Source organism: Cucurbita pepo, chromosome 11 (assembly GCF_057944985.1).
Source record: "Cucurbita pepo subsp. pepo isolate OVF chromosome 11, ASM5794498v1, whole genome shotgun sequence".
Classification (NCBI taxonomy): Eukaryota; Viridiplantae; Streptophyta; class Magnoliopsida; order Cucurbitales; family Cucurbitaceae; genus Cucurbita; species Cucurbita pepo.
In genome coordinates, this window is record NC_141808.1 from 13,602,159 (window position 1) to 13,619,925 (window position 17,767).

General features: G+C 36.5%; 2 protein-coding genes across 3 annotated transcripts; both read left to right on the top strand.

Moving 5' to 3' along the window:
* Positions 1–3,522: 3,522 nt before the first annotated feature.
* On the top strand, positions 3,523–5,000 carry LOC111805739 (metalloendoproteinase 2-MMP). Its single transcript, XM_023690957.2, has one exon. The coding sequence runs from the start codon at positions 3,688–3,690 to the stop codon at positions 4,810–4,812; it is 1,125 nt and encodes a 374-aa protein (XP_023546725.2). The 5' UTR covers positions 3,523–3,687; the 3' UTR covers positions 4,813–5,000.
* Positions 5,001–7,895: 2,895 nt separating this feature from the next.
* On the top strand, positions 7,896–16,903 carry EMB25 (DEAD/DEAH box helicase). 2 transcript variants are annotated; one of them, XR_002816666.2, is made up of 9 exons: positions 7,896–8,462; positions 8,569–8,744; positions 8,830–8,943; positions 10,439–10,547; positions 10,632–10,718; positions 12,556–12,674; positions 13,489–13,669; positions 13,774–16,195; positions 16,740–16,903. XR_002816666.2 is itself a non-coding variant. In XM_023690469.2 (8 exons), the coding sequence occupies exons 1-8, from the start codon at positions 7,947–7,949 to the stop codon at positions 16,000–16,002; spliced, it is 3,531 nt and encodes a 1,176-aa protein (XP_023546237.2). In that variant the 5' UTR covers positions 7,896–7,946; the 3' UTR covers positions 16,003–16,297. The 2 variants fall into 2 exon arrangements, 1 of the variants encoding a protein (XP_023546237.2); XM_023690469.2 differs by lacking the exon at positions 16,740–16,903 and having other exon boundaries at positions 13,774–16,297.
* The last annotated feature ends 864 nt before the right edge of the window (positions 16,904–17,767 follow it).

The window sequence follows — 17,767 nt, forward strand, 5'->3', positions numbered from 1 at the left end:
AAGAAAACTTTTGATCTACTATTGGGACTCAAGCCCTGCTATGATGAGAGATAACCGAGACCAAAGATAGTAGAGATTCAACACAAAAACGATTGAGAAGTTGAAGAAAGAGGTTAAAAGATTGTTTGTTTGAGTAGAACAAACAAATAATAGATTGAGCACGTGATAGAGAGGTCGAGCAAGTAAAAAAGAGAGAGTAAAGTTGAGGAGCTGCGCTGACAAGATGTGGGAATGAAATTCAAGTCCGCTTACACGGTTGTGACAAGCTCTTTTTTTTTTTTTTTTTTTTTTTTTTTTTTTTTTTTTTTTTTTTTTTTTTTTTTTTTTTTTTTTTTTTTTTTTTTTAAGAATGGTACACATGCCTTAGAGATGTCCATGGAGTGAGGCTAGAATGGGGGAAGTCATGTACCACAGGCTAGCTCACTTAGGCCATAGGGCCTAGGGGTGGTGGAGAGTTATATCATGGTACCCCTATAGTACATTTTAGTCATTTATGATCTTCTAAACATAGACATAATTTTGGGGAACGGTCATACAATGTCGTGCAGTGTCCATCCAGTGTCCGATTCGCACCAAACTTGACAAGCATTCATATTTCATATGGATGAACTTAACTCCAGAACCGTATGCCCAAATTCCTTCTAGAACCTCGACTTTCGAGGTAAGGCCTGAGACCCTACCCGACCCTTCAACAAGCCTATCTTTGCCCCTCTTGTCTATTCGATGTCTCTATCTTGCTTATGTCTCAACTTGTCTTCAATGCCAACTCCGTGTGGTGTGTTAGATGATGCACCTTCCCTATTCCTAATCCTTATCTCCATGAAATTTCTTATTTATTTATTATTATTTTTTTGAAAAAATCTTACCATCAGCTATCATAACAAAAATAACATTCATAATTAAAAATATAATTATAATATTATAATATAATCAAATAATTAGAAATGGGTTACGGAGATGAAAAATATAAACTCTTAGTGCTTCCTCTTTTGTTGTCGGTCCCATTGGGATGGATACCTACCAGCTAAATGGACATCTCTAATTATATTTGAACGAATGAACTTGTTTTGGTCCTACCTCGACTTTGGGCCTAATCCATTTTTATCCCAGACTTGGGCTTAATTATTATATTTATTAAGGCAAGCCCAAATTTTTATGAATTTAGACTAATTTGCGCTTTTGACACGTATACGTTCATCTCACGCTTAATCATCATTGTATTTGTAATGTCCCACGTTGGTTAGGAGGAGAACAAAATACCCTTTATGAGGATGTGGAAACCTTCCCATGCGTTTTAAAACTTTGAGGAGAAGCCCAAAACGAAAGCTCAAAGAGGACAATATCTGCTAGTGGTGGATCTGGGATGTTACAAAATTTAATCATACGAATTGATATGATCACATGACCTTATCTGCTACGGTGGATCTGATAATATTTCAATTTTATTTATGATTTTTTTGGGATAGTTAAGTAAATATTTTCCAAACAAAAATTTTAAATCACCATTTATGGATAAATATTAAAGTATTTAAGAGCCTATTTGGTAGGCAATGTAATTTTATTTTAAAAACCATTTTTAAATTTTTTTTTTTTTTTTTTTTTTTTTGTTTTTTTTGTTTTTTTATCCAAATAGTGAGAATCTTCAATATATATAAATTTTGAATTTGAAATTTTAATATTTATAATACTTATAAATTCAATCCACTTTATTAAATTAAAATATGTATAATATTACAAAATAATATAAACCACATTCATAAATTAGTTATTTATTGGAGAACTACGCTTAATTTTCATTTAAATAATTTTCAAATTGTTGACTAAATACACCCTTAATTTCCATTAATCGCATGCCTTTGACTTTACCCATATGTTTGACTTTGGTTTCATACACGTGTCCGTTCTCGAATGCTTGCATCAGCACAAACGCACGACATATGTCAGAAACTAAAACCCAGAACCTATAAGAATAGAACACGTGGATGGCGGACGTGTCGAAGCGGCCTTTGGACGGTACCAGAAAGTCTGGAAGAAACACCAATCTAATAATTAACTATTTGTTCCAACTAACTTAACCAAACCAAACCAAACATGGAATCATTGGTCGTCCATCTCCCGCCACGTCATACATTCTTTGACTTTGACTATATTTTTTGTTCTGGGTCCCTCAAGTCTTTTGGGTTCTCAATTCTTTATTTTTTTCTTTTCTCCGCTCGGAATTTTCCAATCTAATTATAAAATCGTTATTGAATGCTTCCGTGTCATCTTATCTGACTTTTTTGTATTTATTTATTTAACGTTAAAGGTTAAAAGTTTGTTTTACCTCTAAATCTAAGAAACGGTGAGAACGTTTGATCTCTCGATTCAAAAATTTAGGTCATTACGTCCTCTTAAATTGATTTATGTGAAAATATAATTTAGTATAATGTCGATTAAATAAAAATAAATATACTAAATTTGGGTAAATTTTGAATATTTATTTATTTTATTTTGATTATGGATGCAGCCCCACATGAATGACGTGTCTTAACGTGGGAATATTTTATATAATATTTTGAAATTATTGGGCCTTAAATAATTTATGTTTACCAACTCTCACCATGATTTTTTAAAAATAATATACTTTCGTAAACTTATTTTGTCCTGAATATTTTAAAATTCTAAACTTTTTTTTTTTTTAATGTATTAACAAAATGTTAAAAATGTGTTCCAATTTTAACTAAGTTATTCTAATAATTAATAAATGATGTGAAAAATGTAATCATATGAATTTAGTTATTCGTGAGTAAATAAATAAAGATAATGATTCTTTTTTATTATTTTTTTAATTCTAAATATCATATGCCAAATTGATCAATTATTTTTGATTTATTGAGATGTGTACACCCGTTAAATTTGGGATTGTTTTTGGATTTTGGGTTGGGAACAACATGAATTGAGTTCACCACTCATTCAAACTCACCCATTTGGGGGTAGGTTTGATAGTTCATTTTTTACGATTATTTTTAAAAAAATTTACTTATTCACAGTATATATGTTAATCGTTGGATGATGAAAGTCTCACATGGCTAATTTAACAAAGAATACTCCCTCATTGGCTCGAAGCCTTTTAGGGAAGCCCAAAGCAAAGTAATGAGCACTTACACTCAAAGTGGACAATATCATATCAAGCCTCCTCGAAGGGGCAGTAAAAAATGAAATGACTAAGACTCCAAAGGAGTCGAGCCTCGATAAGGGGAAATGACTAAGACTCCAAAGCAGTCGAGGCTCGATTAACGGGAGGTGTTGGATGATGAAAGTCCCAGCTAATTTAGGAAATGATCATGTGTTTATAATCACGGGGACTATTTTAGTCTCAAGAATAACGTTGAAATAATAATAAAAAAACATATATTATATAAAATTGAGAAAAGAAATAGGTTATCAACCAATTTGGAGGATGGCGTGGAAAGTAAGACAAGTAAGCAAGGCCGGCGATGTGCACACATTGGAGCCAGTCAAATTTGAAACCCCATAAAACAATTTCAACGCGCAATTGCACTCTGTCCTCTACACAAACCCCACCTTCCACACCTCAAGAACTTACTCAGAAACAACCCTCGCCGCCCGCCGCCGTCCGCCGCCCTTCCCTCTCTTCATATCCCTCTCCCCCTCCCCAAATCCAACCAAGAACTGAACTAAAAAAACATGAAATCCTTACCCCTGATTTTGGCTCTGTTTTCACTCTCCATTTTGGCTCACCCCCACCCAATCTCCGCCCATATCTTCCCCAACGCCTCCTCAATTCCGTCGTGGCTCAACCGGACCAAATACGCTTGGGACCAATTCCAGAACCTCAAAGGCTGCCGCCCTGGCGATCACCTCACCGGCCTCTCCAATCTCAAGACATACCTTAATAAATTCGGCTACATTCCCAACTCCCCTTCCAATTTCTCCGATCTCTTCGACAATGTTCTCCAATCTGCCCTTTTAACGTATCAGAAGAATTTCAATCTCAACGCCACCGGCTTCCTCGACGACCAAACCCTTGCCCAGATTCAGCTACCCAGATGTGGAATCGCCGATATAATCAACGGCGCTTCTTCTATGAACTCCGGTAGCCCAGTGGCGCATAACGCTACTCGTTTTCACTCTGTTTCTCATTACTCTTTCTTCCCTGGACGTCCTCGCTGGCCTGACCACCGTCGGGATTTGACTTACGCATTTGCGCCGGAGAATGGTCTTACTAATGAGGTTAAAGGGGTTTTCACTAGGGCTTTTGCTCGTTGGGCGGCTGTTACGCCGTTGACGTTCACGGCGGTGGAATCGTTCAGAGCGGCGGATATCCGGATTGGATTCTACGCTGGCGACCATGGCGATGGGGAGCCGTTCGATGGAGTTTTAGGGACTTTGGCTCATGCCTTCTCGCCGCCGAGTGGGCATTTTCATTTGGACGGCGATGAGAGCTGGGTCGTTAACGGCGACCTGAGATCGGCTCCGGTGACGGCGATTGACTTGGAATCGGTAGCGGTTCATGAAATTGGGCATTTATTGGGGCTTGGCCATTCCTCCGTTGAGGAATCCATTATGTTTCCAACAATCACATCGAGGACGAGGAAGGTAGATCTGGCCGTCGACGACGTCACCGGAATTCAAGAATTGTACGGCGCAAACCCAAACGGCAACCCGTCACCACCGTCGAGTACGACGACACCACCGTCGTCGGTACAGGAGAGAGATATGTCCAGAAAGGGAGGTGCTCCGAAGGTGTTGAATTCGTGGTGGAGCCCACTGGTAGTCGCTGCCGTTGAACTTTTCTTGATGAGACAATAATACCCTTGTAATTACATTTTTTTAATTATTAATTTATATTATGGTATTTACTATTTTAATAAATTTAGAGTAGCCTTATTGGTTACAATGATTTGCTTAATTTTATGTTGATTTTGGAAGGTATACACATACACAATACTTTGTACATAATTTATTATATAAATATAAGGATTTTCTTTTTCTTTTTATTATTTAATTCTCAAGAATTTTTTTTCTTGGATTTTATTGTAAATTTAGCCAAATATATTATACATTTATATATTTACTTTTCATATATATAAAAGTCAAAGTTTGAAGTTTGACTTGGCTCCTTTTATAGGAATGAGTTGCATGCTATTTGGGAAGGAGTTTTTTTTTTTTTTTAGTTTGAATTGGTAAGTGCATCGTAAGCTCAAATTTTGATATGTTGATAACTTGAGAAATTTTGTCCAAGATAATTAGGAGAAATTTGGACATCTGGGTACAATAATTAAGGTCTCCAACGTCGTCGAGCAAATAAGTAGTCTCTTAGACTTTTCTCAAGTTTTACTGGCAACTTACTATTAGTAAGAATTAAAGGAAAATAGAAAAGCGTTACTACTTATGAAATTTTAATGAATGACTTATTATGACATAATAAAGGTATATGTAAAGTTTGGTGGACATCGGAGTATGTTTATGACATAAACCAAAGACGAGGATAAAATGATCAAAATGGTCCTTCCATGTCCAACCATTAATTTGTAGAGTAAATAAATTCCTAATTTGAAGCTTATTTTCATGGATGTTATGACTTGCATCATGTTTAGGGTATGCACATGATTGGGTGAAAATGACATAAATGCCCTTGCCCGAACCGTGATAATATTTATAGGCTTAATGGACTCCAATGTATTTGAAACTTGGTATGACCCTCATAAATAGTATTATAAATGACTTATACTTATGAGAATGACGTGTTGACGTGAATATTATCAATATGTTTGAATTAGGGTTATGAATGTTATGTTATGACCAAATGTCTAGGTGTGCTTCAAGCTTACATGATAAACCCTAGGGATAACCCCATGAATTATGAACGAATATGCTACCCCTAGGGTCATGAGTGAAAGTAAGAACCTTGAACACCTCAAGCCCTAAAGCTGCCATGACACTTAAGATTGTTCGGTACTACTTTGACCCATGCTTTAAGTGACTCTTGACCTCCCACCACGCTGTGCATCATGATCTTATGTTTTTCCTCATTTAGGTGAGATGTCCTAGGCCATGTTCCCTAGCAAGATGTCATGTTTCGTGCTTCATGTTCTTCTCAACTAGATGGAATGTCCTTTCTATATTTTTGCATGACACCGTTTACCATAACCATGTTTAACTGTAGTGTGTCGTGTCCATGTTTCTTGTAGGACGTCACGTTTTAGGTTCATGTTCACCAACCATGTGACCTTTTACGTCTTCCACAGAGACTAGTCTAAGGCATGACAGGGATAGTTACCCGGTTAACTAAGTACCATGACTCATTACTCATGACTTAAGACTAAGGTTCTTAAGCCAAGAAACCATGTTAAGTCCTTGATCAAAACAAGAGAGTACTGTACCTTAGCATTTAAGAGTTTACAAGTAGGCTACTTACTGATTCTTATACTCACTTCATGTTTTACATGTTTTTCATGTAACACTTAGGAGATGGTCAAGGATGAGAGTAGATCTATCACAACTCGATTTTCATAAGTCACTGCTGACTTGAAAACATAAAAGAGGATAAAAAAGACGGTAAATTTTTTTCGTATTTAAAAAAATATAAATACATTTTATTTATAATTCCAAAATAGAGTTTGAATACATTCGACCCAATAAACAAAACAACTTAAAACATTCTATGAAATATGGGGTGACTTTGTATGACACTTGCTCTAGATTCGCGTCCATACTCAACCAGCTTCTTCTGGTCATATTATTTTCTTATCTTGAGAACTTAGGCCCATAGGTTTTGTTCTTCGTATGACACTTGCTCTAGATCCGCGTCTATCCTCAAACAACTTCTCAAGTTCTTTAAGCTTGGTTATGATTTAATTCTAAGGTTTTGGGTTCTTAGTTCGGAGAACTCCAATCATGATCCTTGTTTTAGTTCTTGTCCTTGGCCTTAGTTCTTGTTCTTGTTTTGTTCCCTACAACAATCTCCTTAGAATTTACGATACGAGACATGAACCTGCGAACCTCTGTCCAAGGCTTTACACGTTTCAAATGACACATTTTGATCCCATGTCCAAGGCTTCATGAAGTGACGTAGTCTAAACTTGCCTCTAGGGCTTCATGTGCTTCCTACAATACAAATTGAAATCTACACTCAAGGCTTCTTACATTCTAAGTAGTGTAGTCTGAAACCTACCTCAAAGGCTTCATATGTTTCAAACAATGCAGTCTGAAAACCTATGCACAAGGCTTTATACGTTCCGAGCGTCATAGTCTGAATACGTTACTTCATGAAAGCTTTATACGTTCTAAGCAGTGTACGTAGTCTGAATATCTATGCCCAAAGCTTTATACGTTCTAAGCAGCATAGTATGAACCCTGCATCCCAGGCTTCTTACGTTCCAAGTGATGCAGTTTTAAAACCTACATCCAAGTCTTTTTACGTTACAATTTTGTAATAAAAGTTAAATTGAAAAATTACAACTTTATAAAATAACTATATATATACTTTAACCGATAGAAAGCTAACCAGATAATATTCAAACTCATGTGATAAGCCATGGATCTGAAAAAATCACTAACGAAATCCCACTTCTAGAAGCCCGCTTAATCCGAAATTTAGACAAAAATGGAATTGAGATTCTGCGATCATCGGTGGAGACGGGCGATAGATTATTACGAGCCATACTTGGCATTCACTTATCCACTCCAAAAGAAACCTGTCTAAAATTACCTATAGGCAGTAGGGATCGAGTTATTGATGTGAGATGGATCCAGAAAAAATGGGGTTCGAGTTATAATCTAGAAAGGATGCGTGTATATATTTCACGAAATCATTTTTTATTTTTATTTTTTTAAATGGACGATACGAAATTTAAAATGGTGAGCAAACCTTATATTTTTATCCCTAAAAGAAAAGAAAATCTATTTATCCAAAGAGAGTAGCCGAGCCTAAGTTCGGCGTCATGGCCTCTCCCGCCATTAACGTTTTCTCCATCATTTCTCCCCAACATCTCTGGCCGCCATTATCTTATCCTTTCCCCTCCTCTCTATGTCCTCGTTGTTCTTCACCTCCGATTCAGGCCACGAGGTTTTGTCGCCTTAAACCTCTCCCCATCTTCTCTCCCTTTCCAGTTCCATTTCGACCTTCCGTCCGCTCTCCGAGGTCCATTTTCTCTGAAAAACCTCAACTCTCCGATGTCGACGAAGACGAGGATGAGGATGAGGATGAGGATGAAGATGAAGATGACGACGACGACGTGGCAGCCGAGGAGTACGATATCGATGCGTTTGGAGAATTGGAGCAGAGGTACGATGAAGTGGAATTGTCGATGGAAGCTACTGAAATCTCCATTGCACCTGAGGAGTTCAAATCGCAGAGAGTCGAAAAGCTTCTCGGTGAAGTTAGAGAGTTTGGAGAAGGAATTGTCGATGTTGATGAACTCGCTTCAGTTTATAATTCCCGTATCGACAAGTTTCAGGTAAATCTTTACATTTATTTGTAATTTGGTGAATGTTGTGACATGTTTATCAATTTGCGTCAACTCTACAGACTGTACATTTGAAATTTTTATCATTTTTCGTTAGCGACAAGCCATAGAAGCATTCTTGAGAGGATCGTCGGTGGTGGTATCGGCGCCTACCAGCAGTGGCAAGACTTTGATTGCGGAGGCGGCGGCTGTTGCTACTGTAGCCAGGAAGAGACGATTGTTTTACACGACTCCACTGAAAGCATTGTCGAATCAGAAGTTTCGGGAGTTCCGGTAAACAATTTCAACATTTTTGCTACTTATTGCAGTTCTTACATCGCTTACTTTTTGTTAAATCAATATCCTTCTATTGTTTCAGTGAGACGTTTGGAGACAGCAACGTTGGGCTTCTTACGGGAGATTCTGCAGTTAATAAAGATGCCCTGGTTTTGATCATGACTACAGAAATTTTGCGCAACATGTTGTATCAGAGGTAAGATGTCAACGTACTTAGTTACGATCGCATTTTATGCACGAAATCGTCAATGAGCTCCAATCAGTTGGAAAAACCTAGCATGGGGTTCCGTCTAAGCAGCCATTTTATCAACGATTTTTTTTCTTGATTCGTCTTCTTTTAAACTCGCATGAGATACACTTTACAGAATTTTATTTTTCATGTCAAGTAGTAAACCAGCTTGTACAAAATAGGGGGAAAAATTAGCCTGAAAAAAGCAGCCCACCACAGCAAAACCAAAGCATTTACTGGAGGTGACTCCAATTATTAACAACAAAAGAATATAACAGGCAACTTTTGTAGGGAACATCCAATGAGGCTTTGAAGTGAGCCATGCTCTAAATCTCCTTTTTAGACCCTTTGTGCCATGAAGGCTCTCCTATTTTTCTCTAATATAATGTTCCAGCTAATGTCATATACCAGTATCAGGGAAGTTCTCTATCACTTAAGGAGGGAGAACTTGTTGAGGATTGTTGGGATGAAGTCCCACATTGGCTAATTTAGGGAATGATCATAGGTTTTAAGCAAGGAATAGTATCTTCATTGGTATGAGGCCTTCTGAGGAAGCCCAAAGCAAAGTCATGAGAGCTGATGCTCAAAGTGGACAATATCATACCATTGTGGAGATCCGTAGTTCCTAACAGAACTCCCCTCAATCGTGTCCAACAATCTCCGCTCAACAAAAGTCTCACGAAATCCTCCTAAAAATCTTCACTGGAAATTGGCATCTTCAATGATTTAAAAATTGTTCAGATCCTATTAAGGTACACTAAGGAGTCTTGTTTTCTAGAATATAAGAAAATAGTCCCTTCTCACAACGAACCCTTCTACAAAGTCTGTACCCGTGCTTCTAAAAAAAAGTCTACAAAGAACGACTACCTCCACTACAAAAATGAAAAGGAGACAAAGGAATTTCGTGCTTGATCCCTTTAGTAGCCAGAATCTTGCCACTAGGCTTAGTATATTTACCACAATGGAATTTTTTATGACACTGTTACAAATTTGTGCTCTTTATTCAAAATCAAAGCCTTTTTCTATTAACATTTTATCTAAGAAGTCCCAATCTACATGGTCACCAGCCCTTTTTTAGTTGATTTTTAGAAAATGGCCACTGTGCCGTTGATCTTTAATTATCTCGTTGACAATAAGCATCTCATCTAAGATCTTTTATTTTGTGAGAAATACACTCTGATTAATGGAGATGGTGCCCCGGTGACTATAGACATCTTTCTTCCTATTCTTTCATAACAATTTGTTCATCAAATGAGGTTGAGATGGTTAAGGTGTTTCTGATAACACAAAAATGAATCTTCTTACAGGAAATGATTCTTTTATATTTTTGTGTTTGATAATATATATATTTTTTATGTACTTATTGATTGTTCCACTGTGGAAAGTTTTTTTTTCCCTGTTTTCTTTCCAACTTCAAGCATATTGTTTAAATTGTGATAGGTATGAATATCTTTTCATGCAGTGTTGGAATGGCCTCATCTGAAAGTGGACTTTTTCACGTTGATGTAATTGTTTTGGATGAAGTTCATTACCTCAGTGATATCTCTCGGGGCACAGTGTGGGAAGAGATTGTAAGTATTTGTTACTTGGGATTCTCGTTTGTCGTGTCTAACTTAGTAACGCATGTTCTATTAATAGAATTGTGTATATTTCAGGTTATTTATTGCCCAAAAGAAGTGCAGCTTATTTGTCTCTCTGCAACGGTTGCAAATCCAGATGAGCTGGCTGGCTGGATTGGTCAGGTAGTGTTTTCGATAAGCACCTAAGCCTGTAAAACAACCACGATTGGTGTCTCTCATATTATTATTGGCATCTGTCCTGGTAATCATGTTCAATAGTTGACCCTTTGGATTTATTCCTTCTATATGAGGGTCATAGAATTAGAACATCTTTACATTTTTCTTAAGCTCCTCTTTTTGGGTCATTCCTTTCGTGGAAGCAAAGAAATCATTGGATGAATCTTGTTTGGGCTTTTCTGTGGTCGACTTGGATGGAAAGAAATAGTAAGATTATTAAATCAAAGGAAAAAACCAATCCGGTCTTTTTTGATAGTGTTCTTTTTCTTCCTTTATCTTGGTGTAAAGTGGAGACTCTCTGTTAACTCTTCTAGCTTATCTTCTCACTTATTCAATTTGGAGATGTTCATTGTAACTCCTTGGGGCTCATCCCCCCCCCAGTATGATGGATAAAATTGTTTCTTATTAAAAAAAAAAAACGAATAAAACGAGGGACAGAGTAAGAAGTGTGATGAAGTGAGATACCATATAAAAAGATTAAGAAATGAACAATTCTTTGTTGATTTATCAGTAAAAAGAACGGTATCAAGTGTTTAGTTGCTAATGGACAAGTATCACATTCATATCTCACTCAGAACTCACTGTACGAAGAGTGACAGTGATACTTCACTATTTGTTTTTTAGTGGAATATTTCCTCTTCTATTGCTCATTCTACATTTCTCAGACCGTATTGCATTTTGCTTATTGATACTCTAAATGGCAGTGACATGTCCATACAAAGGTACGACAACTTTAACCTATGCTTTAGATGATAGCATGTATCCAATTAAGCATACAGGACGACAAGTTCTATTAGGTCACTTTTTTGTGTGTGTTGAGGTGGATGAAGTCTCTAGATCTGAGACTTTTTGCTTATTGTCTTAGCTGATTGTTTTGATAGGAAACAGATCATAAGTATAAATAGAAGAAGGGAAAAAAATTCATTTGTGCCCCTAAACTTTGGGGGTTGTATCAATTGAAACTCAAACTAATAATTGTATAAATTGAAACCCTAAATTTTCATAAGTGAATCAATTTAGACAGTCTATTAGTCATTTATAGCTATTTTCACTTGATTCCATTTAAAATCAGCTCATAATCACTAAGTAAAATCATTTTTCTCCAAAAATCCTACCAAACTAGTAAGAAAAATTGTCACATAATTCTTTCTAAAAAAGTAGAGAAAAATAATGGAAGGTGAGTAGATGAAACATCATTTAAACTTGATAAAATAAACTTCTACAGTATATTAAATTTCTGCATTTCTCTCTAATTTCCATTAGTTCTTGCATTTTGTGAAAGTTATGCATTAACGGTTTTAAAATGAAATTCTATTGGAGGTTCTAAATTGATTCACTCAGGAAAGTTCAGGGTTTAAATTGATACATTTATTAGTTTGAATTTTTAATTAAAACAACCTCCCAACTTTAGGGTATAAATTGATTTTTTCCCATAAAAGAACAAACAATCCAATTCCTACTTAAAATAGCTATGTGGTCTACATATCTATGTTCTGAATATCACATTGGTTTCATTTTCCTCTTCTGCTGCTTGTTATAATGCAATTATTCACCCCTGGGTTTCTGCTTTACATTCGCTATCAGTCAATATTATTGCTTCCTTTCTAGGATATGAGGTCTCTAGGATATTATTGCTTCCTTTATGGTCATCAGTATGATGTTGTAAAAGTTAGTTGTTTCTTCTCAGCTTTCAAGATGAATGGGATGAGTTTTTTTATGATGTTAATGTGCTGAAAGTATGTATGGCGTGAATGTTAATTACCTTTTCTGTTCACTTCTTAAGATTCATGGTAAAACTGAGTTAGTAACATCAACAAAGCGTCCAGTACCATTGAATTGGCATTTCTCTACAAAGACCTCTTTACTTCCTCTCCTTGACGAGAAAGGAACGCACATGAATAGGTACCTTTGAATTTCTGCAAAAGTTATTGGCATAGATTTGATATTATTTAGCCTAGTGTGGCTTCTTATTGTGCTATCATAAAAATATTGAATTTTGTCTGAAGCTTTTTTTTATAGGGTTTGACTATATAATGTATTTCTTGCTTATAGTCATTTTCCTTCTTTGGGAGATCTATTTAGTATCTGATAAATTTGTAGCTTGGCCTACTAGTCAATAACAATAATAAAAGAGACAGAGAATTTGTTCAAGTTATAGTTGTCTAGATTTAATATTCTATGAGTTACCTTGAAAAAACAAATGTTGTAAGGTCTAGCAATGATCTCGTAAGAATAGTTGAGATGCGTGCAAGCTATCCCAAATGCTCATTGATATTGAAAAATAAAAGTTAAGTTTTTGTTTAAAATAAAAAGTAAAAGTAAAGGTCACAAATATAAAAATAACCAAATATGCCCATGCAACGATAAAAATATAGACACTATTTGTTTTCAGCTGACATGTTAGTCATATTTTCATTCACTCCCGCCTCGCTTATTCAACGTCACTGTGGAATTCTGAAAAAACTTAAAACTTCATATTTTTTTGCAACGGATTCTGAGTGTTTATTGTAATTTTTGTTTTTGGTTGGTCTGTTGGTATTATATAATCTATTAATGAAAGGTATCTATAACTTCTATTCTATTTCTTAATTTTATCAGTGAAAAATTTGTGTTTGCCTTGTGTGTGGTGTGTGCCTACTCGTATGAATGAGCCATTTGAAATAACTTCCCAGTGTTCACTATTTTTCTCTTTTTCCCTCTTTCCAAATTGGAGCAGGAAGCTGTCGCTCAATTATCTTCAGCTTCATGCTTCAGGAGCTAAATTGTACAAGGATGATGGATCAAGAAGAAGAAACCCAAAAAGGCATGGGAATGAGATCAGCGATGACCGCACTAGCAGCCTGTCTAGACAAGCTACACTTTCAAAGAATGACATAAACTCAATCCGCCGTTCAAATGTACTTGGTGAACCAGCCTCTCTATCGCCCTTCAACTTTTGCCAATATTATTTTGCTAAACTCAATCAAAGAATGTTCTAACAGGTTGCTTGTTACCTTTCCAGGTTCCTCAGGTCGTTGATACATTGTGGCAACTTAAGTCAAAAGATATGCTGCCTGCAGTTTGGTTTATATTTAGCAGGAAAGGATGTGATGCAGCTGTTCAGTACATTGAAGGCAAAAACCTGTTAGATGATTGTGAGAGGAGTGAAGTTGAACTTGCATTGAGAAAATTTCGTATTCAATTTCCAGATGCTGTCCGGGAATCGGCTGTGAAAGGACTTCTGCAAGGAGTTGCTGCACATCATGCTGGTTGTCTGCCTCTGTGGAAGTCTTTCATTGAAGAGCTGTTTCAGAGGGGACTAGTGAAGGTTGTCTTCGCAACAGAAACATTAGCTGCTGGAATCAACATGCCAGCTAGGACAGCAGTTATTGCATCCCTGAGCAAACGAAGCAATAGTGGTCGTACCCAGTTAACCTCAAATGAACTGCTTCAAATGGCAGGGCGAGCTGGACGTCGAGGTATTGATAAAAAAGGTCATGTGGTGCTTCTTCAAACTCCATATGAAGGTGCTGAAGAGTGCTGCAAGCTCCTGTTTGCTGGCATCGAACCACTTGTTTCTCAGTTTACAGCTTCATATGGAATGGTATTGAATCTTCTCGCAGGTGCAAAGGTTACTCATACGAGTGAAATGGATGGGACAAAAGCTTTCCAAGCTGGGCGAACGCTGGAAGAAGCTAGGAAGTTGGTTGAGCAGAGTTTTGGAAACTATGTTGGGAGCAATGTCATGATTGCAGCAAAGGAGGAGCTTGTTAAAATAGAAAAAGAGATTGAAGTGCTCAATTTAGAAATAACTGATGAAGCAATTGATAAAAAATGCAGGAGGCTCATGTCAGATGTGGCATATAACGAGTTAGTAGAGCTGCAGGAGGGACTGCGATCAGATAAACGTCAAAGGACGGAACTACGAAAAGAGATGGAATTGCAAAGAATTTGTGCCCTCAAGTCTCTGTTACAAAATTTAGGAGATGGACAGTTGCCCTTTTTATGTTTGCAATACAAAGATTCTGAAGGAGTCCAACATTCAATTCCTGCAGTTCTCTTTGGAAACATGGACTCATCAAAGCTCATTAACATGTTTCCTGCTGATAATTCTTTGAGTGGTGCAGAACCAAATCTTGGTAAAAATCTGGACCCAGGTGCTGAATCATCTTATTATGTGGCTCTAGGTTCAGATAATTCTTGGTACCTATTTACTGAGAAATGGATCAAAACTGTTTATAAAACTGGCTTTCCTAATGTTGCTTTAACTAAAGGGGATCCTTTACCTCGGGAGATTATGAGGACACTTCTCGATAAAGAGGGAATGAAGTGGGAGAAGCTTGCTGATTCTGAGCTTGGCAGTTTATCATGTATGGAAGGATCTCTGGAAACATGGTCATGGAGTTTAAACGTGCCAGTTCTGAATAGTCTTTCTGAAAATGACGAACTCTTGCAAATGTCTGAATCATACATGGAATCCTTAACAAGGTACAAGGAGCAAAGAAATAAAGTTTCACGATTTAAGAAAAGGATATCTAGAACAAAAGGATTCAGAGAGTACAAGAAGATTTTAGATATGGCCAATATTATAGAGGACAAGATTAGACAATTGAAGGCTAGATATAAACGGCTAAGTAATCGAATTCAGCAAATCGAACCATCAGGCTGGAAAGAGTTTTTGCAGATCAGCAATGTCATACACGAAATTAGAGCACTGGATATAAATTCTCATGTAATGTTCCCACTCGGAGAAACTGCAGCTGCTATCCGTGGTGAAAATGAGCTCTGGATTGCCGTGGTTCTAAGAAATAAGTTCTTAGTACAACTAAAACCTACAGAGCTTGCTGGTGTCTGTGCAAGTTTAGTTTCTGAAGGCATCAAAATCCGCCCCGGAAGAGGTAACAATTACATATTTGAGCCATCAAGAACTGTAATTAATATGGTTAATTTCTTAGAAGAGCAGAGAAATTCTCTGTTAGATCTTCAACAAAAGCATGGAGTGGACATACCATGTTCCTTGGACAGCCAATTTTCAGGAATGGTTGAGGCTTGGGCCTCTGGTTTGACGTGGAGAGAAATAATGATGGATTGTGCGATGGATGAGGGAGATCTGGCACGCCTCTTGCGACGAACAATCGACTTGTTGGCTCAAATTCCGAAGTTGCCTGATATTGATCCATCTTTGCAAAGAAATGCATCAACTGCTTCTGATGTCATGAATCGTTCACCAATAAGCGAATTGGCTGGATAAGCTCGTCTGAAAATGGTGTCCCTCTGGTTTGTTACCAAAAAACGTTGCCCTTTTTAGATGAATATGTTAATTATTCTTCATGCTGCATTTTTTTACAAGGCAATTAACAGTGGCGGGGCATGTTCTTACAAGGCCGTTTAGCTGTTGGCTCAAGTGAACATAACACGTCCTCTAAGAAGCAAGCTGCTTTAAGGTGCGAATACCTCGTATGCATTCAATTTTTTGTCACTTAAAAAAATCATTTGCACAATGATAACAAAATTCTAATAGATTATGCTGAACCAATCTTTTTATAGGCTAAGTTAAATTATAATTCGATATAAATTTTCATGGAAATTTGTGAACCATTGAATCGTTTATTAGGATTCTATTTTTGTTTTTGAATTATTACAGATATTTAAGCATAATTCCTACGTGTTCAAACCGTCTACTTTAATTTCACTACTTTTTAAACCTTTTTTTTTTTCCTAAAAGAAACCGTTCATTCATTCATAGAAGACTGTGTTTACCCAAGTCAAGGTAACTTTTTCCGTTGGCACTGGTAAGAAGAGCATATGAAATTTTAATTATACGGTAAATAGGTCTCAACAAACTTTTAATTTTAAGTCAAATAAATCTGTGATTGAGTTTTTCTTAGCTGAAGGAGTGTTGTGAGATTTTATGCCAGGCTATTACACGAGATGAGATTCATAGTGTATTTCCGTGTTATTTCTTTGACATTGTCTTTCTTTCCCTAGGTATGAATGCGACATCAATCACCTTTGTTCCAAAAAAGGTTGTACCCGGAAGGTGTTGGTGACATACAATCAATTTCTTGCTTTAATGTGTTTTAGAAGAACATTCTTGGGTTGTGTGCTTGGCGAACCAAAAGATTTAGGTATGGGGTTTGTTTGCAAATAAACCTACCCTCAAAACACATGAAGATATTGCAGTAAACAAGGGAAAGTGAGGATTGGTCAAAATTGTTTGAATCTCCATCAAATGGAGTTGGAGGCTGATGATCCACTAGAACTAAACAATTGGAAACATCGTAGTTAAACAAACACATTTTAGGTGGAAAGCGTTCAAAATAAGAATAACAAGAATGAGATATAATAAAGCCGATTTGAATGGAAAGTGAAATCTTGAGAGGGCATTCACCATGGGCTATTGCGTGGATAATTGAAGTTAGTAGCTTGGAGTTTGGCTTTTGGAGAGCGGGGGGTGTGCAGGGGCAGTGCGTGGTGGGCGTAAGTAGATTAAATTATTGAATGTTGAATTTGATTTAATTTAGTTTTAGCGACATTCATTTAAAATTTGACATCTGAATCGGAAATTTGATAAGACAGGTATACCTTTAAACTTCACTCTATTCTGAGTTCTTTCTAATAAACCTCCACAATAATATGATATTATCCACTTTAAACATAAACACTCCTAACTTTGACTTTATACCAATGGAGATAGTGTTTCTTACCTGTCATGATATTCCTCTTAGTCAATGTGGAACTCCAACGATCCTAAATTGTTAATAACTTAATTTATAGAAGAATAATAATTAGAATGCATCTCAATCGATGATTACTTCAAAAATTGATCAACGTAACCCAGCACATATGGTTTAGTTTGGGTTAAAAGGTTTAGGTTTAGGTTAGGTTGAGTTGAGTTCGAATGAATGAAAATTTTATAAATTGGGTTGATACTTCATTGACTCTCGATCTCTTCATAAAAAAAATTTCTTTTATTGTCTCAAAGCTAAATGAATAGGATTTAACAAAAAGAAACA

Excerpts from the sequence above, each read along its gene's own strand:
- LOC111805739 (XM_023690957.2), top strand. The coding sequence starts at position 3,688 with ATGAAATCCTTACCCCTGATTTTGGCTCTGTTTTCACTCTCCATTTTG.
- EMB25 (XM_023690469.2), top strand. The coding sequence starts at position 7,947 with ATGGCCTCTCCCGCCATTAACGTTTTCTCCATCATTTCTCCCCAACAT. Across the intron at positions 10,548-10,631 it reads GCACAGTGTGGGAAGAGATT|GTTATTTATTGCCCAAAAGA; the intron begins GTAAGTATTTGT and ends TGTATATTTCAG. Across the intron at positions 13,670-13,773 it reads ACTCAATCCGCCGTTCAAAT|GTTCCTCAGGTCGTTGATAC; the intron begins GTACTTGGTGAA and ends TTACCTTTCCAG.